A 24,701-nucleotide genomic window follows, 5' to 3' on the forward strand; every position below is an offset into this window, starting at 1 on the left:
GGGACCGTCTACTTCCTGGAACTAGAGTACCCCCATCGAGGGTTCCAAGTCGCGGATTAAAACAAAAAAATGTTTCATATTTTGATCGGTTTTTTGTTTTTTTTGTTTTTTTTTAACGATTTTACCGGTTTCGATACATGACATTCCGTTTAATCGTTGTCTGCTCATACAAATGGTGGAGAGGAGTCGTTATTCTTCCGTGGAAATTCTCCCCGGATACGTTGCGTTCCAGTAATTACACGGAGCCACCATCGACACAGTGGCCTAGTTAGCATATGGCTAACATTAGCGTTTCGGATTTTTTTTTTTTAAAAATATTTATTTATTTATCGTATGGTCGTTTCTATTGATAGATAACCAAACACTCCACAACAGATAAATATTGTTGTCATAATCTGATCGACGAACCGTGTTTTTACTGGCTGGTGTTAGCAGTTAGCATGGCTTTATGTTCAGTGTGGCGTTTGTTTTAACCTGGTCCTGGTCTAGTTTGCTTTTTACTTGTTGTCTCACTCTAACGCTAACGTTTATTTTATGTGGTTGTGCGTTTAACTTCAGGCTTGATGAGAATGTTTCACCTGGGAGCGACACAACACGAAACAACGAGCTTTAATATCTTGCTAGCGTTAGCCAGCTAGCTTATCTTTAGCTCTTACAAAGACGCTACCTGTGCAAAGCAAACAATGCACGTTTGAGCGTGGGCTGCGCGTTAATATTCAAAAACTACGCTACACCACTCCGTCTAACTCGTAATGTGATCATTGGTTATTAAGAGTGAGATCGCCTGACCCACCCTTCACACCGATGGGCTTGAAGCTGTGCTCATGGCGGCAGCTTGACAATAAATGCCGTTTGTTTACGCTAATTCCAGACTTGCCCCGAGCCCCTGCCCAACGACGTATTATTCCGCACGACACCCAAAAGTATTCGTGCTAAAATGTTTAAGACGCGTCTGACAACAAAAAGACGCATATTTATATCATTACATATGAAAAATATCTGTTTTAAAAAAATAATTACCGGCTTTTACATATTTACTTATGTGAACATTCAACACGGACTAGTTTCCACAAAACGCTTTCTCCACTTGGTTTAAAATACGGGGGGTGGTTGTTTGTGGTATTAATACGCCTTGGATGTTATGGACAAAAAAATTAAATACGGTTAATTATCAGCAATATATACATTACTTTTATTTATTATGATTAATCTTAATGTGATTATAATGTACTTAAATTAACTTGTATGTCGCATCTATTACCAGTGACCCCTCATTTCTATATAGTGTCGTCCTTACAAATGCCCCGGACTACTTTCTTGGTGTGGTTTACGCGCATTTGATTGACTAATGGATTGTCCAACCACAAACTACGTCAAGCTTAGCAACAGCAAATTTACCCTTTTGTCCAATCAACAAAGAGAGGTGTGTGCGGTATCGCGCTCGATATTCTCCCCTTTGATTGGTTCAATTGTCTGTCACTTACAGCTGACTTGTGGTTGTTGTAGTTTTATGCGGACGCTTTCGTTCGTGTTTCATTCAACTCGAAACCACAACTACCAGATTGCAACGGGTCTAGCAAGTGCCAGCATGCGTTTGGCAAGAGGCGGAGCGGGTATATAGTCACAGGCTGCCTTCGCTGGAGCAGCACACTGGACATAGTTGTGACGGCGGAACGTCGTCAATGGATGAACGATAGAGCTCACAGTATCGAAATAGTTAATGTTAGCGACAGTTGCTCTGACAAACCCTCCTAGGAGTAACAAGTGTTTACTGTTAGGAAGTTTACTTTTACTTTGCGCGTCATTTTTTTTTTTGAAACTTCAAAAGTCATATTTACTTCTCGTTCTGGAATAAGTCTAATTTTTTTTTGTGCCAAAATTAAGTTATTTTAACCAACTTTTATAGCTCAATTTTGTGAGTGTGATCATGATTTAAAAAAAATGCTCTAAAATCGGAGCCGCCACAGCAAATCTTCAGGATGACAGAACCAATGGAGCGGACCCATCACCTGAAAACTTCGTGCAGCCCATCAGGTGGGATCGGCGGGGACGCGGTGGAGCATCTCCCGGCCAGCAACCGTGGTCGTCCCGAGAACGGCGACAGGGGGCGACAGAGAGTCCAGAAGCAGCAGCGGGCGGAGAACTGTGGGGATATCAACACAGACAAGTTATGGCAAATGAAAGGCGGACAGAGGGGGGTGTGCCCTGCCTTCTCGGCCGGAAACGAGCGCACAAAGTGCACCACAGCCACCCAACCTCCCCAGAAAGTCGATGTCCGTGCAGCAGGAGACGGTCCTGACGTGTCGATTGCAAAAAACGGTGAGACTAGGCGGCTGGAAGAGACTTTAAACCGGGCGCAAGAGGAGGGCGCGCTCATCGACTCAGACACGGGCTTTGACGCGCGTCTGGGGAAGAAGAGGCACAGGCGCAGGACCACCAGGAAGAGGCGCAACTGGAAGCCCTATTATAAACTTTCCTGGGAGGAGAAGAAAGCGTTGGAGGAGAAGGAGACCGCCCGGGCGTCACGGGTGAGAGAGGAGATGTTCGCCAAAGGGCTGCCGGTGGCCCCCTACAACACCACCCAGTTCCTGATGGATGAGCACGACCGGGAGGAACCGGACCTCAACACCGGGGTCAGGCGGCCCTTGGGGTTCGGCGTGCGCATGGAGGAGCCCGGTAGCGAGGAGGACGTGTTCGACAACGAGGAGGACGACGACGATGACGGCAGCGGCGGGGGCAGCGACGGGATCGGGAGACCCGGGAACGCCGGCGGGGAGTTTCTCCAGAGAGACTTTTCCGAGACCTACGAGATGTACCACGTCGAGAGCCTGCAGAATATGACCAAGCAGGAGCTGGTTCAGGAGTACCTGGAGCTGGAGAAGCGCCTGTCCCGGCTGGAGGACGAGAACAACCGGCTGAGGCGCGCCATGGAGCCCGGGGGTCTGACCGTGGAGAGCTCCCTGGTCCGGCTGGGCGAGCTGGAGAGGGAGCTGGAGAGACTGAGGGCGCAGAACACCGAGCTTCTCCTGCAGAACCAGCCGAACGACAGGGGCCAGGTGGATATCAACTAAAAAAAAAAGGACAGAATCCAACGAGGAAAATGCCCCCGATCACAAAGGTAAAACGTGGGACTGCCGTATATTTTTTAATTGTCATCAGTTTTCTGTAATCAGTTTATCTGGACGCTGAAATCCTGGAATTGCAATGCAATACTTGACGTTTCTTATTTTCTATTTCGGACTGTAAATATGTCTTGTTCGTTTTTGTTTTGTTTTTTTTCCAAGAAGAAATTTAAATATTTCAAAAAGTAAAGTTCTTTTTTTATAAAGAGAATGTACCAGGCAAAAAAAAAGCAGAAGATATTTTGTTTGTGTCCCAGTTCAACTGTTTTTTGAATTAAATTAAAAAAAAAAATCATGGTATGTTAGTTGAATTTCTCCTCAAATTAAAAAAATAAAAATATTTGAGTAACACTTAACAGCTAATCGGGCCGGATTTCAGATTGTTTTTGCTAAAGTCCAGAATGAACATTTTAACAGTTGTGTGTTAACATAAGTCCAAATAAAATTTTGAAATCGTGTTGTCATGTGATGTAAAGACTGCTCTCAAAACAAGGAACATGGAACTACTATATGCAAATTAACTTCAACCTCCAGAACATAGAGATAGGATCCTGAAATTGGACTTTAAGACATAGATGAGGTTGGGATAGGAGGACAAAAAAGGTGAGGATAGATTTATCCAGTCTATTATCAGACTGCAGGAAACCCTTCAGTAAAAATGCAGAACCTCCAGAACTATTCTGCAAGTAGAGGTAATAACATCTACGACCACCAGGGGGGGCACTTACCTCGTTTCAAGTTGCTTCACAGCTACAATAACGTCATTGCACAAAAAAGCTCCACTATGTCAACAAACACACATGTAAGCATGTTTTGTTTTTGTTTTTTTAAACATAATTCTGTTTATTTACATCTTATAACCTTGCGTAAAAGAACACAGCCGTGAGGGGAAACTTTTTCAGAGGGACAACTTTTTAAAAGTCCGGTCATTTTCATCTCAGTTGTATTGAAAAGCAGTTGAAAAATGTACACAACACAGTATGTTACACATCAGGAGAGTATGTACAAAAAGAGACAACGACTGATTCGCTTTTAGACGACACACACCGGTTCAATGTTCAGGAAAGCAAATGTCTGAGGTGACCTAGTGCCGTCTGATTTCAGGGCTTGTTGGGTGTACCATATTCACACACTGGATCTCTAGGCGGAGAAAGAGATGACCTCAGTTCATTAAAAGCAGCGAGAGAATCCTGCGCCTCTTCCTCTCAGCAGCATCTGTAATAGCTGTTAACGCCTGCGTGAGGCAGAGGGTGCATAGACGTGTCCTTGGCTTCAAGTGTGCTTTTTCTTTTCTCAGTACATCCTCTGTTACTTCTATTTAATGTACACATCTTTGGGTGAGCGCCTTTTTTTTTTTAGCACAGGAGAAGAGGGGAGGGCAACCTGGAGACAACAGAGGGAAGCGGGGAGATAAGAACTGACAATGGCACGGCAGAACAAAAACACATTCCACAAATCAGGCACTTGTAGAAACGAAAATGCTGAGGTAAGACAAGACTACAACCTCTGGTTTATTATTATTATTATTATTCACTGGGGCTATTAAGTCAGATGAAAACAACAGTTTGGAAGTTGCACCTCCTGTTTTGTGTTATTTAATGATGGCAAATTCTGCAGCCCGAGACGAGAGATGAAAGCGATAGATTCACACCGGCGGACGTTTCCGTGTTCATTTCCTCTCGTGTACCATTCTCTTCCCCCCCCCCCCGCCCAATTGAAGGCGGATTTATCAGAGCCTGACCATATGGAAAACTCCTCGTCATATTAACCCCGAGGTAATTAAAATGAGCACACACACACAGGAGCCCTCAGAGGGAAAGGTGGCAAAAAACACACACACCAGCCGCCAAGGATGCAAATGTAGTTTGATCAGAGCCTGAAAAACCGCCGTCAGGCTGTCTCCGTTTGGCTGTCCAACAAGATCTAATGATTAATAACAGAGTGTGTTTGCTGATGCTACGCTGTTGGAAGAAATCAGAAAAGGTAAAGAATGAGATCAAAAGTTTTCTGCACAGTGTTGAGAACCACAGAGAAAAGGCCATCTATGAGGAAATAAGGAACAGGTTTAGTCATGTTTATCTCAGGTACACCAAAAAGGTGAAAATCACAATAAAAGTACTCTTTTTTTTAACTTTAATACAAAATATATATAATATATATATATATATATATACTGAATATAAAACAAAACAAAAAAAAAAGAATATATTAAGGGAAACATTTCAAGTAACATCTTGAAAGTAATGACGGTGCGCTCTGCACGTTTGTAAACCATTAAAAAAAAAAACTACAAAAAGTAAAAACAAATAAAACATATATTTATATTTACAAGGTTAATTTAACAAGGCTTTTTTTTTTTTCTTTTTTTTTTTTACAAATGTTACAAAATCGTTTGAACACAAACACCTACACACTCTGACATCATAAAGTCTTAGCAACACGTGAACGTGACCACGCAGAGAGACGACGGCATGTTTGCATTGTTTGGAGCACAAACGGGTTGGTTACAGCGTTGGTGGTCTGAGGTGAGACGGATTCAGGAAGACCGACCCGGAAAATCAGCCCAGATCCACGATGACATCGAATATCCCGACGACTTTTGTAACAGTGTGTGTAGAAAACATCTGTGATCAACTTGCAAAACTCCACTTTGACGAGAAGCACCATTCCGTTGAGGACCAAAGGGAGGATTTGCACGTCGTCGTCCGGGAGACTGCGGTGGAAGATGGAACGGAGGCCCGGTTTCTGCTAAAATGAGAATTCTTGACTGTACTCTGGGTTGTGATGAGGTTCGCTTGTATTTATCTGTCCTGTTTTTGTGTTGTTTCTATAAAAGCACACATATAGGAAATAAAAAAACAAAACCAAAAAAAAGCTTTGGCAACATTGGAATGCCCCTTGACACGCTTAATGGAGCTTTTATTTTGAAAGGGAGCGCGTGGGCTGCTCTTCAGGGACCAGTTCAACGGTTCTCTGTGTTGCTCCTGGCAACCAATGGTGACCCTGTTTACTCTGGAGCCGCTCAACCGACCTGCAGGGCGTCAGCAGCCTGGACCCCCATCAGAATCAGCAGCTTCAGCCTGTTTTACTTAGATGGGGGTGTCGGGGGGGTTTTGTGGAGGGGGGGGGTCCTGGCAGGCCTCACAGGTACTGGTGAAACCTCGAGGTGGGTGCTTGACGTGCGGCCGGCCCGTCCGCATCCCGAGGCGGCCCCGGCGCCTTGACCTGGCTCTGAGCGATGGGTGAGAGGGGGAACTCGTTGACAGTCAGGGGGGGTCTCCTGTCAGACGTCTCGGTGGGGGAGGCCACCACGGTGTGCCTCCGCCACGCCCGCCTCTTCCTCCTCGTCTCGGGCGACACCGGTTTGCGCAGCCCGACGATGCGCAGGTCGTCGGCGGAGCCCAGCAGGCGGGCGCGGACCTGCTCCGCCAGGGACCGGCCGTCCGGCTCGGCGGGGGCGAAGGAGGCGGCCTCGCCGCCGGGGGGCGGGGCCGGCCTCGGGCGGGCAGGGCGCAGCCCCTCCTGACTGCTACAGGAAGACGGGTTGGTCCTCTTAGATCTGGGCGTACCATCTGACGCAGACCCGGTCCCGCCCCCCTCGGCGGCGGCCCCCGACCCCCCCAGCAGCTCCAGGGAGCGCGCCTTGGTCTTCTCCGACCTCAGCTTCTTCCTGGCCAGCGTGTCGCACTGGATCAGCTTGTGCGAGTTGAAGGACGGCCGCGCGTGCAGCTTGTGGGCGGTGGAGGAGGAGGAGAAGGAGGAAGACGAGGGCGTGGTGGATCGCGCCTCGCCTTCGCCTTCAGGGTCCGGCGTGTGCGTGAGGGCGGTGGGCGGGGCCAGCAGGTTGGTGGGCGAGAGGACGGGGGGCCTGTAGTGCGTGTAGAGGAAGCTGCGAGGCGGCGGCGGGTTCGCCGGCGCCCCCTGCTGTTTGTCAGGTCGCTCCTGGGTGAGGGAACGCGACGCGAAGCCGCTCTCGTTGTCCGTCTCGCTGACGAGCTCGCTGTGCTCGTCGTCCGCGTCCTCGCCCCGCCCCTCCGAGCCCAGGCTCCGCCCTAACGTGGAGAGGGTGGAGTAACCCGACACGATGGAGCGGGCGTCGTCAGGCGATCTCCACGGCGGCCCTTTGGGGTCCACCCGCGCCTCCTCCTCCTCCTCCTCTTCCTCCTCCTGCATCAACACGCCCGCCTCACTTCCTGCCGCCTCCTCTTCCTCTTTGTGACACGGCCGACTGGGAGCGACCGCCGTCGCCGCCTCTTCTACCTCCTTTTTCAGTCCGCTTCCTACAACTTCCTCTTCCTCCTCTTCATCATCCTCTTCTTCCTCGTCATCGTCTTCCTCTCCTTCCGCTCGAGGAGCCGTGTCTCCCGGCGGCGAATCGGCCTCCCCTTCCTCCTCCGCACCGAGGTGCCCCGTCTTGATTGGCTCGTGCTCCGAGTCGTCGTCGGTGCTGCTGCCCACGCGCCGGGCGTTGTGGCGCTTCCTGCGTTTGCGTCCCGTGACGGCCGACATGATGGACAGAGCCAGGAAGTCCTTCGGAGAGAGGTCCTTCTTTGACCCCCACGACCCCTGAAAGCAGTAAAGAAAAACACGACGGTGACACGTGTGAGCGAACGCCGCTCCTCTTCTCCTCTGACGGTATCTGTACCCACAACCCCCCCCCCCCCCCCCCCCCACGGGACGAGACGTTACCTTCGATTTTGCTGAGTCACTGTTGGTTGAGTCTGGGGGGAAAAGAGAAAACAAACATCGCTGAGTCAGAGCCGGTGGAGTCAACAAAAGTTACCGACGGGGGTGGAGGACACAGGGGGGGGGGGGTCTGAGGTCGTAAATCACAGGAAGTTGCTCCTCCTGGTGCGTCTGAGCCTCGCTTCGACCTCAACGCCACGGCGACGACGGTGTGAAAACCGCCTCCCTCGACCCCCAACGGGTCCCGATTCAAAAGCATCCAAAAGACGAGGCCTTTGTGATCTGTTTCCTTTCTTTTAATAATACCCAGAATCCCTTTCTGCTTCTCTTAGCGCTGCTCCTGCTACAACACATCTATTACACTTTTTGCCACGATGAATAAATACGCTTACTCATCAACTAATCAGCTCCAGCTGTCTCTGTTGCCGGGCGACAGGAACAGCGCTTCGTGACACAGGGGGAAGGACCGCCCTGTCGTGCACGAGCCCCCCCCCCCACCATTAGTGAGCATCAGTTTATGTCCTGCATAAGAATAATCAGAACTCATCCTCCTCTGTGCCCTTTGACCCCCAGACCGGTACAAAGAATCTCATTCACACACACAGGAGAAAGAAAGGAAGGGGGCGGGGCGTTTGAAGGAGAAACACAGCACACACTGATGACATCACCAAAACACACTGATGACATCACCAAAACACACTGATGACATCGATCAGTGAAAGGAGGACTGGGGGAGGCCTTGGAACACAAACACGTCCGTGAAGGTTCTGGTTTCGTTCACAGAGAGTTTGAACCCGGGAGGGGGGGGGGGGGGTGGGTCGTGGGTGGGGGAGGGGCCGTTTAAAGGGCTGCAGGTGGGCTTGTTTCTCATGTGCCGACAGAAATAAAACTGAAATAAAAATCCAGTTTGTTTGGTGGCCGCTGCCAGAAGGTGACTCAACGGTGGGACAACTTTCTTCTTTTAATCACTGGTAACAAACCAGATAAATTAGTCAACTCCAGATCGGAGTTGACGTGTGGACAGACCTCATCTGAATGTCGTTGTGTGATATAAATCTAACATATATAACATGATGCAAGAAGTTGGGAGCAAAAAAACATCTATTTGCATCATCTGTCTCCTATCTGAAAATTCTGGCTCTAGAAAATGATCTGGATTAGCGCCACACGGGCCGCATCCTATTACGCCGAGTCTGTTTGGATAATTCTGCAGATATTCGTGATTCTTAACACTTCAGATCGCTTCTGTCTATCATCCAATGGGATGAAGATAACATTTTTTGAAAGAGATTATGGATTAGTGAATGAAATACGACTTAGATTTCATTCCAGGTCCGCTGCTGTTTTTGTTCAGCTGGATGTCAGAGGGATTTTACTTTGAAAGTCTACTTCTGCAGTCTTATTAAAAAAAAAACGCTGAAACGACTAAGACAGGCTCACCTTGTCCTCGGATTTTGGGCTGCGAGGATGGACTCCCTGACCGTTATGGGAATTTTTTTATTTTTTTTTTGTGGATGTATTATTAAAACTCAGGGGTAAAGGTGAAAGTTTGAGCCACTGCTGAGCCTCACAGAAAATAAATCGCAAGAGGAGAAACTTGATTTCACTGGAGCTTTGGAACGACCGATGAGAAATGGCGCCACCTAGAGTCCTTTTACAGCCTGACCACTGGACCACTGATGGATATCGCCCGTTGGATGAGTGGTTGACGAGGAAGGCCAAGCGGCGTAGGAAGATGATCGCTGCTGCAGCTTTAACCGACAACCAGGCATCAAATCAGAACCTCCGTATGACTCCGACGTCCAGGAGGGGAATGGACACACAAAACCATCACCACCAAACGCTCTCCTTTAACCCCCCCCCCACACACACACACACACACGCGCACGTTATTTCTTTTTCACAATGTGATGCACACACACACACACACGTAATTCCAGGGGAGTTCCCATCCTACCGCAGTGGCTGCTCCACAGGCTCAGCTGAGAGAAGGAAATGCAGAAACGTACAGAGAGAGTGAGAAGGTCAGAAACGTGGAGGGGAAGAAGAAATCAGCAGAGAGAAGAGACGTACAGACAGTAGAAAAAAAAAAACAGGAACACTTCACATGCTAACTAACGTCATTCATGATGCTGCCTTCAGGTTTTGTAGGAAAGTAGAGAACTCTGGTTTAAACTGGGACAAACGTTACATGTTTTTTTTTTTTATTATCTTGAAACCGAAACCAAACTTGCTCGTTCATGATGACGACGCCCTAGTGGGGGAATTTCCTACTTCTCCTTTCAAACAGAATGCAGCATTGATTTCTATTAGATTGCTACGGGTGTGATCGGTCGGGGCTGGCAGCGGATTGGTCGAGAGCAGCGCTCACCTGAGGCCTCCCCCAGCAGAGCGGTCCTGCCGATGTTCGACAGCAGGTGGTCGATGTTGGGGGCGGGCTGCACGTCCTCCGTGTCCACCGGCGTCTGGATGAGGGAAATAAAACCAGAAACATGAAGTATCCCTGGGGGAATGTTTCTTCTGATGATCCTCTACAGGCTTTATAAAAAGAAATGGCGTAAAAAAAGATCTATAAAGATCAATCTGGCCTAAAAACATCTTTTACAGCGACTTAAATTAAAAATAAAGTGTCTCATTAGCTCTGCAGCTCCAGATTTCACGCTGCTGACACCATTTCACTCTCATATAGGAAAAGTTAAAATAACCCCAAATAGAAGATTCGACAGTTTCAGAAATTAACAACTTAAAACTGAAAGTGTGCAAAAAATAAAAAATTAAAAAGATTTAGTCACATGCAGGGGAAAATTACCTTTTCATCTTTGTCCAGCTCTTCAGCGAAAAACCAGAGTCCCTGTGAGAAGGAAAAATATTTAGCACGATGATGATTATCTGTGTGTGTGTGTGTGTGTGTGCGTGCGTGCTCTCTCACATGCTGGATGAGCGTCTCTACTATCTTGTAGCGATCAGGCATGTGTGTGACCATGTCCTTCATGTTGTCCTCAGACGTCCGGACCAGAGTCGGCCCGAACACCAGCGCCAGGTTCCGAGGCTCCATCTGCACACAGGGGCGGGGGGCCAGGTTTAAAGGGGGCGCCATTGGGGCGGAGCAGGAACACATTTCACACACAGACCGTCTCACACACCTTGTTTTTATCCGAGTTGTCGGCTACAGTCTTCAGGTGACCCACCAGGAATTTCAGAGTGTGGTAATAATGATCTGGGAGGTCTCGGATCTGGGAAGACGGGAGGAATGACGAGACTGAGAAACCTGTTGAACCTGCCCGACTTCACACACACTCAAACACACACACACACACGCGCACATGCTAACATCAGCAAGTCAAACAATGATAAATACAAACACACCAGTTTCTTCATGGTCTTCAGTCTCTCTGAGGCGTTTTCCATCCGGTTGGCATCGATGAAGTCGTTGTATTTGTCTGAGAAAACATGAGAAATGTTTAATTATGTATGATATTAAATATTTTGATATGAACACACGGCAGTGTGAGTCTGTAAGCTTTGTGTGGTGGCTTGTCAGGACATGTTTGGACCAACCGTTGGTGAAGAGCGGCTCTGGAAGCTTCCTGAAGAAGGATTTGAGTAAACTGCTGACGACATTGAGGTCCTGCCACTTCTGACGGCGGCGAAACAAACAAAGGATTCAGGAACAGTTTGTTTACTCGCTCTGCATCGGGTCGTTGTGTGTGTTTTTGTGCGCTCACCTCCTCTGCCGGGTTGATGTCGATGCCTTTGTTGAGCTGATCCTGAAGCGTCGACACCATGGCGTTGTTCCCGGGGACTCGGTAGATGCCGGTGTATTCCAGACCCATGTCCTCCACCAGACCGCAGCAGATCTCCACAATCAACGGGATGAACTAAAACACAAGCAGAACCGATCAAACACACGCAGTAGAACATCTTGTTTCATCGCAGTCAGATCAGACGGGGTGAATTGAGTACCGACCTTGTTGTTCACGCCCGGCTGACAATCCTCCAACCTCACGCCGAACGCTTTGGGACCTGCCTTCTTTGTCTTCTTCATGATGTTGATTCCCCACGGGGATTTAGGAGGACCGATGTCATCTGGAGAAACGGATGAAACATGTAAATTATTCTATATATATGACCTTAAATGTACTCTTTCTTTTCCCTGACGCTGACCTTTGCCCTCTGGTTTGGGGGAGCGTGGCGCCCCGGTGACGTTCTCCGTCTTGGCGAGCAGGAACGGAGGCTTCATGCGCGACAGCCTGGGAGACGAGTCGGGCTTACTGCCTGTTGGACTGCAGGGGGCGACAGAGAGACAAGTTAATTCTGTGCGGTCAGCGGATCTGCTTCGTTCCGTTCGTCTGATCCGTCGTCACTCACATCTGCTTCCTGTAGTCGTTCAGTTTCTTATTGATCAGGGCGTGTCCGGAGAAGCCGAGCTCCTGCAACGAATAAACGCAGTCTTTAATGAATCCCACCCACTGGAGGCAAAACCACAGACATGCTGAGCGTGAGACGGGTACAGCCGCGCCCTCTGACCTCGCTGCCCGTCTTGCTGTTCTCCCTGAAGACCTTTATCCAGTCCAGCATGTCCTCCCGGTCCTCCGCCTGCAGCAGGTACTCGCAAAAGTCCTGGGTGGTGAGGCGCAGGGCGTTCCTCCGTTTGGTCTCGCTGTAGGCGATGTCCACCAGGCAGCCGCGGATGCTGATCGGCTGCTCGTCCTCGGCCCCGCCTCCGATGGTGGCCCCCCGGAGCACCGCCTCCCTCTTGTCCTTGTAGAGGAAGAGCGAATGGCAGCGCAGCACCGAGAAGACTCGCTTCCACGGCCGCATGGCGCTGCCCACCTTCTGTGAACGGCAAAAGAGACGAGATGTGAGGCCGTGAACGCTTCCTCGGCGTCGCTGCCTCCTGAAGACTTCCTAATTCCCCCCACCTTCCCCTTCTCTGTGTGGATCTGCTTGAAGTGCAGCCATCCTTCTCGCCGCACGTCGCTGTAGGTGATGTTTCCCAGCTCTGAGGTGGAGTGGCGTTTGGATCGCACCTCCTCCGCTGTCCCCAGGTTGTCTAGAGACTGAAAATAACACAAAAAAAAATAGCTGGAGGCTCAAGAATCTTGCACAAAAAAAACATGAGGTTTAAATAAAAATTAAACGCTCACCCCATCTGTGAAGAAACTCTTCACTCTCTTTGGTAGCCTCCTGCGAAGAGAAACATCCACTATCAGACGTCTGCCTTTCCCCCACCGCACTGTTTAAGTGCAATCAGCCCTTTCTATTGGACGGTACTCACGAGAAGACCCGCCCCTCGTCTCTGAAGGAGTTGAGCCCTTCGTCGCACGACTTGGAGCGCTCGGCGGTGATGGCTAGAAGATAGGAGGAACGGCGACTGGATTTAATACTGCCTGCTCGATGGGAGGTGGGATGAGCGCAAGGAGAGAAAGAATAAAAGAGAAACAAAGAGAGAGAGAGAGAAAGGTAGAATGTTGATGTAATGCCAATCACCAGAATGGATGGTGTTGGATTAGGAGGTGGGGAAGGCGAGGGAGGGATGTGACGGAGGAGCTGGGGGGGGGGGTGTGAGTGACAGTGAAGAGGTGGAGGTGAGCTGGAGCGGTGGGTTAGAGTTAATTATCTTTTTTTTTCAAAGCTGACATTCGGGTTTATTTTTTTGCGAACGTTGACCGACATGCAGCGACGTTTAAAGGAACGTATGCAGGAACGTCCAGGCTTCATGCTGAAGCGACAAAAACAAGCGAACCCAAGAACATGCTCGTGCATCGTGTCAAACATCCAGTCGACAAATCCAGCATGCAAAAAACAAAAAACAACAACAAACCCCCCCCCCCCCCATCATGCTTAACTGATCCCTCACCGAAGTAAAAACAGGTGCCATCTACGCAACAGGCAAACCCCACAAATAAGAAATGTCTCTCCTTCATGCAAGGGGGGTGGGGTGGGGTCGGGGAGGGATCAAGGGGCAGGGGGTGGGGGCACTCACTGCAATCATGTGAGAAGAGCCTAGTGAGGGGGAAGGTGAAGGTGGGGGAGGCGGGGCTGGTGACCACGGCGGGCGCCGAGCTCATCCCGCTGGAGACCACGGAGGACGCCGGCACGTGACGCGCCCGCAAATCAGCGCCGGGGCTGGTCGGTTCATCTGTTGGGAGGGGGGGGGGGGGGAGGTAGGAAGGCGGGAGAAAAGAGGGGAAAATAAAGGAAGAAAGAGCGGATAGATTTTAGTGTTAGATAATTTTTTTTAAAAAAGGTCAGAAGGGAAAGAAAGGAAAGTAAAAGGAGTCGGATTAGGGGAAGATGGGGAGGAGGAGGAGAGGGTTTTATGGAGGGGTGGGGGGCAGGGTGATGCATTTCACGTCAGAAGACGACCACACACACACACAAATCATTCCATTTCCACGTTGACAGATTCTGAAGGTTAGGAAACCCGAGGAAAGAGAAGTTACACAGCAAAAAAAATGACAGGTCCTAATAATAATGAAAAATGTCTCCAAAAGCCATAAGAAGAAGTATTTGCTGGTAACTAGGGAAGTGTGTGTGTGTGTGTGTGTGTGTGTGTGTGTGTGTGTGTGTGTGTGTGTGTGTTCCAGTGTTGGAACACTGCTTTATTGGCTTCAGCTTCTTTATGAGATTTATAGCCATCTATGATTCATGTGAGGAAACACGCAAGTGAATGTTGGAGATAACCGAACGCAGATGTGAAATCTCTATACCGTGTATTAAAGCTGCGGTGTGTGAGAGCCTGACAGGCTGTGTGCGTTAAGCCAACGGCCTGCACAGGTTTATAAAACGAAAAACAGAAATTTAATTTCCTGAATGTCAGAAAGGTTTAAAACACAACCATGATGTTTGTTCCAGTGGAGAAGGAGGTGGATTTGAAACCTTCAGGACGGTGCGAGTTCTCCAAGGGAACACCAGGGGGCAGCAGAGCCCCAGAATGCTCAGACCAACATGTAATCTTTTTATGAATTCTGAATTTCAGCTCTGTTTTCTTTCCTTTTATTCCCCCTCACTTTGCCGTCATTTCCACCCCCTTTCTTTTCTTTTGTGCATCTTTCCGTCTCCCACCCCCTCGTCTTTGCCCCCCCCCCCCACTCCTACTCCAGTCTGACATAAGGAGGAAAGCATTTCCAATCTGGGATGAGGAATCTGCCTGTTTACAGCGTTGCCACGACATAGCAGGGCTGTGGGTTTAACAAAGGCCGTCATTAACGGGGAGCTGAGCGCCACGAGACGCAAAGGAACCAGCAGAGGGGGGCGCCATTCTGTAACACAACTCTACTGTACAGCTCAGCACTTAGTATGAGGAAGAGAGGAAACAAACATGGAGCTTAAGGACCTTTATACTAATACACATAAGTCAATGTTAATATACAGTACATCAAGGAGTTCCTACACACTACAGACGCTTCATTCAACTTGAAAAACACAATTGAGAAACTAATTATCAGATGCACACCTTTAGATGCCCCGCTGTTGAGAAGGAGGTTTAACTGTCTGACCGGTTTTAAGGAGGATAGACCAACTCTGCTGTTTACAGACAGAAAACACAGCGTTGACTTATATAACCTATGACAAAGGGGCATAAAAAACATCTGATAATCATGCTATCAATGCTAATAAACGGCTAGCTTGTTAAAGAACGCTAATGTTCTAAATAGCTCTCAGAACGCATGAAAAATTAATATCTGATTTTTTTTTCCATTCAACAAAATGAAACCCACTTCTTAAAAAACAACAACAACATATCAGGGATTTTTGATCATTGATTGATTGATGTTTAGCGCTGCTGGTTGAATGACAACTCGAGTTAGTGGGATGAATTGTGTTGACTTGAAAAACAAAAGTGCAGAAGGTTATATATTTGTTGGCATTATATTTTTTAATAAAAATATTTAGGGGTCCATGTAGTGAGTTAAACAGAAACAGGAAAAGCAGAAAAACAGCAGAGAAAAAGAAAGTAGATGGTTGTAGGAACAGAGGGGCGAGGGGCCGGTACAGAAGGTCGGGGTTCTGGTCCTGGTGTCCAGCTAGTAAAGATAGTCAAGACCAACACAATAGATGCATTGAAGGCAGGCGGGAGCTGGATATATGGGCCTCTACTGTTCCTCACAACCCCCCATAATTTACAGCTCACATTCATGTTGAAACACTCCAAGTGAAAAATACTGACTGTACTGTTGACGTTTCCTTGTCAGATTAATTGATGCTACAAGATCTACACGAGTAGAAAACGACTAAATGCAAGATCAAAGTTTGGAAATCTTTTTATGTCTCCGTACAAGACTTCATAAAAACACATTTCCCATCAGACACGGCGTTCCTTTGTCCTCTCACCAGACACCCAAGAAGGCTCGGATCATGGCGGCATCTCCACATCAAGGTGGAAAGAGAAAGAGAGAAGCTATCCCTGGTATATAGGGAGAAACCAGGCTAGTTTCAGTTTATGGCCATTAAACGTGTCCTGGCCTGCAGCTCCGCTGGTTTCTGGAGGTGCAAGGAAAGAATGTGCTCCGACAAACACAGACGGAGTGAAATATGCCTTCAGATTCGCTGATCTGCTTCATTTTTCTCAATTTAAATGAATTTATCTGTTTCTGTGGGTCAAAGCCTCAGGATCAGCTGACCTGAGTTTTTCGTTTCGAGCGTCGGCTGCTGACTTCAGGGCGATGGAGGCTCGGCTCGTCCGACCCGACTGACTTTGTTTGGATGAGGTTTGGCTTTTATCGCGTGTCAAGGAATAAAAGCCGATATGAAGCCGGATCTATTTGTGTACGTCAGGGCAGGCAACAAGCCGGTACACGACCGCAGCTGCCTCCCATCGACACCAACATGTGCACACCATAATTGTATGGTAGATATTCACACAAACATCCTCACATAGACACAGAAGTGCATAGGCATCCATGGAAAATGGGTTATAAATGGCAAGAAATGTTTTGAAGGCAACTTCTAAAAGTGAGCTGAAGGCTGCCTGGGTCTCGAGGTGAGGCTGTACTTCACCACAGTGCTAAACGCTAAAGCTAGCATGGCTTTAGCCTCACAAAGTCAATGCTGAAGCTAAGTGAGGGCAACATGTTCGCCATCTTTATTTTTTTTTTATAGCTATACTGTACTAATGGTTTCTTATAGAACACATGCGTCAAACTCGAGCCACGGGGGCCAAATGCGGCCCACCACATCATTTTATGTGGCCCGCCAGAGCATAAAAAGGTCAGTGTCTAAAAAATAAATAGGTCAAAATTGTGTTTTGACCAAAAACTACATTTCCCACAATGCCGTAATTAAGATAATTTTAACTCAACAAAAACTTTTTTAACAAAGTTAATGTCCTAACTTGTGTTTGATGTTATTTTTCTTTATTCTCTTGGATAGTTTGATCCTTGATTGATGGAGTTCTGTGTTAATAACCTGACAAAAGGATTAATGTTGTAACAGCAACAAGCAAAACATTTTTTTCTGTGTAACTGTAATGTTTGTAACTTGAATAAGTAATAAATTCAGAGTTGTTTATCATTAAGGAGTAGTTACATTTATTTTACATTACATTGAGTTACATTTAGTTCCATCTGGCCCTTTGAAGACAGCCGTTATGCTGATGTGGCCCCCGGTGAAAATGAGTTTTACACCCTGTTATAGAATATCACAAAGCAGCTCAATGTTAGCTTGATTCTGGGTGTGATTAATAGAAGATGAAAAATTATTTAAATTAAAATGACTTGAACTCATCCCCTGGGGATCATTAATATTTATAGCCTGCTAATTCACATCCAATAGTTTGAATGGAACAGCCATGCTATCAACACAGCCTTGCTGCTACGGCTAAAGAGCTAATAGAGAAGCGAATTTAAAGACGATCAAATGAAACTACGATAAGTCTGGTCGAGGAAGATGCCACCTTGTTTCCTCAACACGGCGAGGTGAACCTCAGCGACCACACACACACACACACACATACACACACACACAGCAGAGGGAGAATGGAAACTGCACCAGTTAAAAGCTTGAATAGACCAGGAGGACATTAAGGAAGCAAAGACTCCCTGAACTCATAACGTCAGATTTATCGCCGCTCTCGGTTGAGCCTTCACTAACTCTCAATCAACAAATCGTTTCAGACTGAAAGTGATGAAGGGATGGAGGTCAGGAGGAGGTTAGGGTGTTAGAAAGCAGATGCGGGGGTGAAGCTCTGCTTACCTATGTAAGGGATGGAGGCCAGCGAGTCGTCCTCTAAGGAGAGGGGGGCCAGGCTGCCGTTTGGTTTGCGTGGGACTACGTCTCCCATAGAACCAGGGGCGAAGGCTGCGTCATCGGGATCAGGGGAAAACAAAGAGGGTTCTAACTCGTCCATAGGAAGAGCGTAGTGGGGGTGCCGCATCCCGTAGTTCCTCCGCCCGGTGGGGGGTTTCTGCCTCAGCACCACTTCCTGTGTCGCCGCCGCCACCGGCTCTACCTGCCCCTCCACCGGCACACGTTCCCTTTCATGGTTTGTCGGCCTGTACGCTCTGTCCTGGGACTCGGGGGAGGCAGAAGAAGACGCGGTCGGGGCGGTGACAGGTGCTGCTGTGCCCTCTGGGGGGCTCTTAGGGGTCGGGTTCCAGTTCAAATGGGGGCCTGAGTATGAAGGGTCCCTGAAGGAGTGGGCCTGTTGCATGATGCGCCCCGTCTTTCGGTAAAATGAGGGGCTGTAGCTGCGGTAGCCCACCGGCTGGTCGTCCATGCTCTGCCCGGGGGGGAGCCGCCTGCTCTGGGGGCCGGGCTGCTGCGGCTGAGGCTGGGAGGGGGCCTGGGTGTGAGTTTGGGGGTGGTTTTTTGTATGTCTGGACATCGGCGGAGCTTGCGCTGCTACGTAATGATTCCCCTGCTTCAGGTAGACGTCAGTCCTGGGGGGCGGCGGGGGAGGCTGCTGCCACGAAGGCCTCTCGAAGCGAGGCGAGACCATCCCAGAAGCCGCCCGGTCCAGCATCTCCAAGGAGCGGCCGCGGCGGTCGTACTGGGCCAGCAGATTTTCCGAGCGCGTTCGGGTGTAGTTATTGGCCGGTTGGCCTCTGTGTGGCCCCCCCTCCCAGTCCCCGTAGGACCAATAAGGCTCCCCGTGGGGGCCCGGTCCTGACTGTAACAGCAGGGTGTCCTGGGAGGCGCTGTGTGGCCAGCCCCCCCCAGTCTGATGGCTCTGCCTCCGGTCGCTGAGCCGGTCCTGAGAGTAGCTGCGATGGCGGGTCTGCATGGAGCGTCCCGGCATCTGGTTGTAGTACCAGTCCGACAGCGCCTGGTGGCGCTGCTCGCTGCGGCCGTGGCTGAGACCGGGCAGGGGGGGGCTGGCCCAGGCCGAGCTGGTCTTGCGTGGCTGAGCCTGCGAAGAGCTGACAGCATGGTGGTTGGGGTAGTGGACCTGTAAGGGGCTGGACGAGGCCGACAACGAATAGGAGCGCCCCCGGGTCTGCCCCTGGGGCTGCTGGCTGGTCATCCCGTACTGGATCTCCTCTGTGCGGTGAGCTGGGCTGCTGTGACCCACCCCGCCTGGCTCCCCCGTCCGTCCGTCTTGCCAGCTGGAGGGGCTTCCGACTGCCGAGCGGTTATCCAGGGGCGAAGACGGGCTGGAAGAGCCGGGCCAGCGAGTCCAGTTATCCAACTGGTTCTGGCCCATAGGGCCAGATGGGAGCGCTCCGGCGGGGGACGTAGTCTTGGAGCGCGGGTAACAGAGGGGAGGCGGCGGTGGGAGGTTCTCAGCTCCCCCTGCGTAGGGGTGGTTGCCCGTTAGGTAGGCATCCTGAGAGTACGCCTGTAAGCAGAGATAAAGCAGAGGTGTGAAAAGACGCGGATGAAGGAAAAACCTCAAACGAAAGGGCGTGTGAGGAAACGACGATACGGAATTTAAATCTTCACTTATTGCAAACTAGTTTGACAGCAACACAAACCACAACTAATAAGGCGTCTTCATTCCACAGAGCTTTAAACAACAAGCGAAGTGGGACGGCCTCTCGGCTCAACCCCTTCGCCAGTTTGTCCCCCGGGGCCCGAGCTCCCAATACAAACACATGTTAGCTAGCAAACTTCATGAACCGCCTGGAGCAGAAGCCACAACACTCACTGCACAGCCACCAGCTGCAAATACACACGTCCACAGCGGGGTTACGTATACAGGATATATATACATGTATGTACACGTATACTCACTCTGCACTGCTTTAAGAGAATCTATTGAAAATAAAAAGATATAAATTACTCTACTTTATCCACGGCTAGCATCGGTTACAGCTTCTCCACAACACACTTGCTAACGATCCTGAATTCACTTCACGTTCCATCACAGACGCAGTTAGGTGAGTTAGTCCAGGTTTACCTATACCGTCCCAAAAATATTCAGAGACATTCCTCAGTCTGCAAGTTAAGATTGTCGTCAGCATAAACAGAAATCTTCAACGACGCTCCGGACAAAACGGCAGCCAAAACCCAAAAGATTTGACGTTGTTTTGTTGCTATTACTTTTTTTTTTTTTTTTGCGGGTTTCCTATCTGTTTAGGTCCTTGTTGTTGCTCTTGTTGTTAGATCCTTCTGAACTCCCTCTCTCTCTCTGCCTTTCTCCACCCTGTGGGAGTGTTGGAAGGAGGCGCAGCTCTGGTGATGTCATGCTAGGAATGCAGCAGATACAGGCGTAGCAGCGAGGGGCGGAGCAGGACCGGGTTTGTAATGTTATATCACAGCAACGCGCTTACATGGACAACCTGTCATTTTGGCAGGAACACGGATGTTTCTACACGTATGATGAAGATCAATTCAAATGGGTTTAATCTGTGGAGGGGGGGGACGTTGGTCCGGGTTAGTGGGAAGGGCAACAGATGATTCATGTCTGATCATGTGAGCGAACATGGAGCAACCTGCGCAGCAACGAAAAAAAAATAAAAATCGCACTCTGCACACGGGTATGTGAAAGAACATGGATGTTTGTGTAAGTTTTGACAGACGGGGTAGAGGAGGCTTCTAATTAATGCGTGTTGTAATCTAAACACAGGCCACAGAGACTGAGTCAGTCGTCAGTCATTCTAAAATTTAAAAAATAAAAAAAAATCCTCGCATTCTTCCTCAGTGACGGAGCAAACCCGAGTCGAACTGTGCAAACAAGAATTGCATGAATATTCAGTTTCCTGCGGCGCGCTGAAATAACAGCGTGTACGTCAGAATGTGATGATCTGTGTGGGTTTGTTTTGGCAAGATAAGACGAGTGAAGAAATCCTCAGCTTGTACTCACCAGCTGAAGCACATCTTCGTCTTTCGGCATGATGGAGAGCTCCAACACGCTCTCGCTGCAAGACAGATACAGGGAGGGGGGAGACACGAAGAATTAAGAGAAGGAATTTGATCTCATTTATTACATGTTGGACTAAACCACAAAGTCAGCAGCTTTAATCCTATAGATTCATTCATATGAGGCTTCAGAGATGAATTTTGGACAGAATTCATGGCCCTGGCAGAATCTCAATCTCTATCAGGAGAGAAAAGGTTTGCCATGTCCATCCCTAACACGAGCAAGCTGTGCCATTACTCAATCTGACCCCTGACCTCCCTGTGGATTTTGGGGTCGAACAGAAGGTCACATCTGAGGGGAGTTACTACGAATAATAAAATGTGTGTTCGGAGTCTATAAAGGTTCATTTTTCAAAACATTTAAAACAAGACAACAGGTGTGAGATTCACTAAAACGTATCATCAGGTTTTGTGTGAAAGTGGAGGTAAAGTGTGCAGCTCCAGGCTACTCTTTTTTAAAGAAGAACAGAAAAGAAGCATTCCAGTTATTAGTTGGATGTCACCTCCGTGGCGAGCTTTAGGAGAAAAAGCAAACTGATGGTGCACTAAATCAACACAACAAAGGCTCAGCGCGCTGACAGGAGAGAGGTCTTACCTGTTCTGAATGAGGGCTATCACCTGCGAGTACGTCTTCCCTAAAACACTTTCTCCATTCACTTTCACCAGACGATCCCCTGCAAACACAGACACGTCAAAAACGATATATAAAGGTCAACATGTAGGCTTCAAGCAGGTTCAAAGGTCGCCGGTAAAGGTCGTATAAAACTAGAATGGAAAACTGAAAATCCAAACATTCAATGTCCTGTAAAATCCCTTTCAACAGCCAGAGGGTGTTTTATTTCAATGCAAACACACCACACACACCACACACACACACACACACACACACACACACACACACACACACACACACAGTATTCAGAGTGGTTACGTGTTCATGCACATCTTCATTGCTGGTGTGACGTTTTCATAGTGACACCTCGTGTTAAATGCAAACTGGGATACTGGTTTGGTCTGTCTATTTGCTGGGAGCACTCCAATCCCCAAACAGCTGCCCTGCTATCACAGCAAGACTCGTCAGGAATATTTCAATAGCTCTGTCACATCCAATTCCACACGGGAATTTGAGTTGTCTCACCGGTATTCATGTATTCATGTTATATCAAGCACAAATCAACCCATTTAGGGTGCGTCTGCTCGCGTGTGCAGCATCACGTGACCTCTGAACGGATTTCCAATTCAAATTAAGACGTTCACAATGCGTGGCTTCAGATTACCTGTGCACAAGCCTGCCTGGTGGGCCGGACCTTTTTCTCTCACACTCTTCACAAATATCGTGTCCATGGGCTCCATTCGACCTTTTTGATACCCTGGAGGATAAAATTCAAAGAAGAAAATCTTTACTCTGAGGAGTGCATCGGCATTGTATACATATGATTTGTGAAAGCAAATCAAATAAAGGTTTTGGATTAAGTCTACAGACTGTGTGGATCACTTTCCCGGCCCGTGGATTAATTATTACTGATATTTTCCCTATTTTTGCGCTGATGTGAGCATCTAAGTGCAGAGGTTGACTTTAAATGCAGTGAGGGGTTCTGTCCTGTAGGGGGTGCAGGGAGGCTTTAGCAGAGGTTCCAGCTCATTACATCATCACTTATCCCATTGAACAAGGTTAGAGTGTTGACTTGACAAGTAAGAGAAACAGAAGAGGACACTCACCTCTTCCATTTCCATTCTCCTCATCCTGCAAAAACAAAAACAGAAAGAGCATGAAATTCAAGGATTCGTCTGAGAAATTTAAAAAATGCAAGCGTGAAATTCTCAGGATTCCTCAGGTTGAGTGCGTTTCATTGGAGGAAGACAGTAATCCATCAAATTGGTCCTGTCGTCCAAGAATTTACCAAAACTTCTGGAAGGTTTCAGGACCCAGAGACTTGCTGAGATCAAGACTTCTAAGACTCACAGGCTAAGTTAGTTAAGTTTTTACCTGCAGTGAATTTTTTTGACTTTGCCTAATCCCTCCAAAAGATCCTGGGATTGTTTGCTTTCAGGAGATGCTGAATTTCAGGTTAAACCAGGGGTGTCAAGCTCATTTTCACCGAGGGCCACATCAGCATAACGGCTATCCTCAAAGGGCCAGATGTAATTAATAAATGTAACTTAATGTAACTCAATGTAATGCAAAATAAATGTTACTACTCCTTAATGTTAAATAACTCTGAATTTATTCCTTATTCAAGTTACAAACATTACAGTTAGACGGAAATTTTTTTGTTGTTGTTTCACTGTTATAACATAAATCCTTCTAATTTGTCAGGTTATTAAACCCACAGAACTCCATCAATCAAGGATCAAACTATCCAAGAGAATAAATAAAAATACCATCAAACACAAGTTAGGACATTAACTTTGTTCAAAACATTTTGTCAAAGTTAAAATGGGCTTTATTACTGCATTGTGGGAAATGTAGTTTTGCTCAAAGCACACTTTTGACCTATTTGTTTTTAGACACTCCGATCTTTTATGCTCTGGTGGGCCACATAAAATGATGTAGCGGGCCACATTTGGCCCCCGGGCCTTGAGTTTGACACATGTGGGTTAAACGATCTTGTGATGTCACACAAAGACACTGAGCCGGCAGAGGTTAAGACTTGATAGCTGTAGGTTGCCCTACACACACGTGCACACGGACACACACGGACACACACGGACACACACACACACAAAGCTGAGTGGACAGTTTGGGGTTAGGGGTACGGTGGGCTGACTGCTGCCTGGCTTTATGCTGCGCTGAGTGGACTCATTCCTGGCTGTGCAGACAATGGTGGGGGGTTTAGAAGCAGTGAAAGGAGGGCTGCCGACCCCAGAATAGAGCTCTGAGCTGGGGACACCCGACAACTGAGCGGCGTCAGCCCGGACTCATCCATGAGCTGAGAGGAAGACGGGAAGGAGGCGGATACAAGTCTCTGCGTCTGGGCTTACAGTGGAGAAACATCTGCAGGGAATCAAGTTTGTGTTTAAAGCTGGAAGTGAAATCATTCAAACTCATTTTAAATGTGGTTCACAGGCAAGATGTACAATTTATCAGCTCTAACTAGAGAAGAACTGTTTGAATTAGTGTTTCCCACACTAATATGACACAAATGCTTCTATTACTGACTTCTATAATCACAAAATTACCCAACCACTTAATGGTAAGCGTTTAGAGAGCACACTTATGCTGCAAATGTGATGCAGGACCAAACACAAATATCTGACTGAGGAGTCTTATTGCATTTCCACAGGGCAATAGGTTCAAGTCAGACCGGTCCAGGACTTCTTCTGAAACCAGCCCTTGGTGGACTTTTAAGGTCTGGTTGGAATCATCGTCCCTTTGGAACGTCAAACGGCGCTCAACCTTCATCTTCCTCACAGATGGTTTCTCCTAGGACTTCCTGATGCTCCCCAGAACAGCATCCCTAAACTTCATTATCTTATCTGGGAGGTTTTGAGTTGCCAAAAGCCAAATCCTCTTGCTGTCGTTGTCCAGCAGCAGTGACATATCAAAGCTCAGGCGTTGTAAATTTAGAAGAAAACAACTTTGACACT

At 48.1% G+C, this 24,701-nt stretch overlaps 2 protein-coding genes across 10 annotated transcripts in view; one reads left to right on the forward strand and one right to left on the reverse strand.

Annotated features, from left to right (window-relative positions):
* The first annotated feature begins 1,637 nt into the window (after positions 1-1,637).
* hexim1 (HEXIM P-TEFb complex subunit 1) lies at positions 1,638-3,574 on the forward strand. Its single transcript, XM_068336882.1, has one exon. It carries the CDS (start codon positions 1,980-1,982, stop codon positions 3,069-3,071), a length of 1,092 nt encoding a protein of 363 aa, XP_068192983.1. The 5' UTR covers positions 1,638-1,979; the 3' UTR covers positions 3,072-3,574.
* A 474-nt stretch (positions 3,575-4,048) lies between these two features.
* LOC137609056 (rho GTPase-activating protein 23-like) overlaps positions 4,049-24,701 on the reverse strand; it is a 50,542-nt gene continuing 29,889 nt past the window's right edge. For 3 of the 9 annotated variants that reach the window (XM_068335776.1, XM_068335774.1, XM_068335771.1), the window contains exons 3-24: positions 22,833-22,857; positions 22,391-22,483; positions 21,709-21,787; positions 21,058-21,112; positions 18,006-19,590; positions 13,795-13,950; positions 13,087-13,198; positions 12,956-12,995; positions 12,731-12,868; positions 12,336-12,644; positions 12,177-12,238; positions 11,973-12,091; positions 11,776-11,894; positions 11,534-11,686; positions 11,367-11,445; positions 11,175-11,248; positions 10,952-11,041; positions 10,738-10,863; positions 10,618-10,659; positions 10,180-10,273; positions 7,812-7,843; positions 4,049-7,688 (exon numbers count right to left, since the gene is read on the reverse strand). In XM_068335776.1, the coding sequence (XP_068191877.1) occupies positions 6,264-7,688; positions 7,812-7,843; positions 10,180-10,273; positions 10,618-10,659; positions 10,738-10,863; positions 10,952-11,041; positions 11,175-11,248; positions 11,367-11,445; positions 11,534-11,686; positions 11,776-11,894; positions 11,973-12,091; positions 12,177-12,238; positions 12,336-12,644; positions 12,731-12,868; positions 12,956-12,995; positions 13,087-13,198; positions 13,795-13,950; positions 18,006-19,590; positions 21,058-21,112; positions 21,709-21,787; positions 22,391-22,483; positions 22,833-22,857 (5,007 nt within the window). In that variant the 3' untranslated portion in view covers positions 4,049-6,263. The other 6 variants (XM_068335772.1, XM_068335775.1, XM_068335773.1 and 3 more) reach the window with 6 other exon arrangements.

This window comes from Antennarius striatus, chromosome 16, assembly GCF_040054535.1.
Source record: "Antennarius striatus isolate MH-2024 chromosome 16, ASM4005453v1, whole genome shotgun sequence".
Classification (NCBI taxonomy): Eukaryota; Metazoa; Chordata; class Actinopteri; order Lophiiformes; family Antennariidae; genus Antennarius; species Antennarius striatus.

Bases quoted from the DNA above. Each gene is read 5' to 3' on its own strand.
- hexim1 (XM_068336882.1), top strand. From the start codon at position 1,980: ATGACAGAACCAATGGAGCGGACCCATCACCTGAAAACTTCGTGCAGC.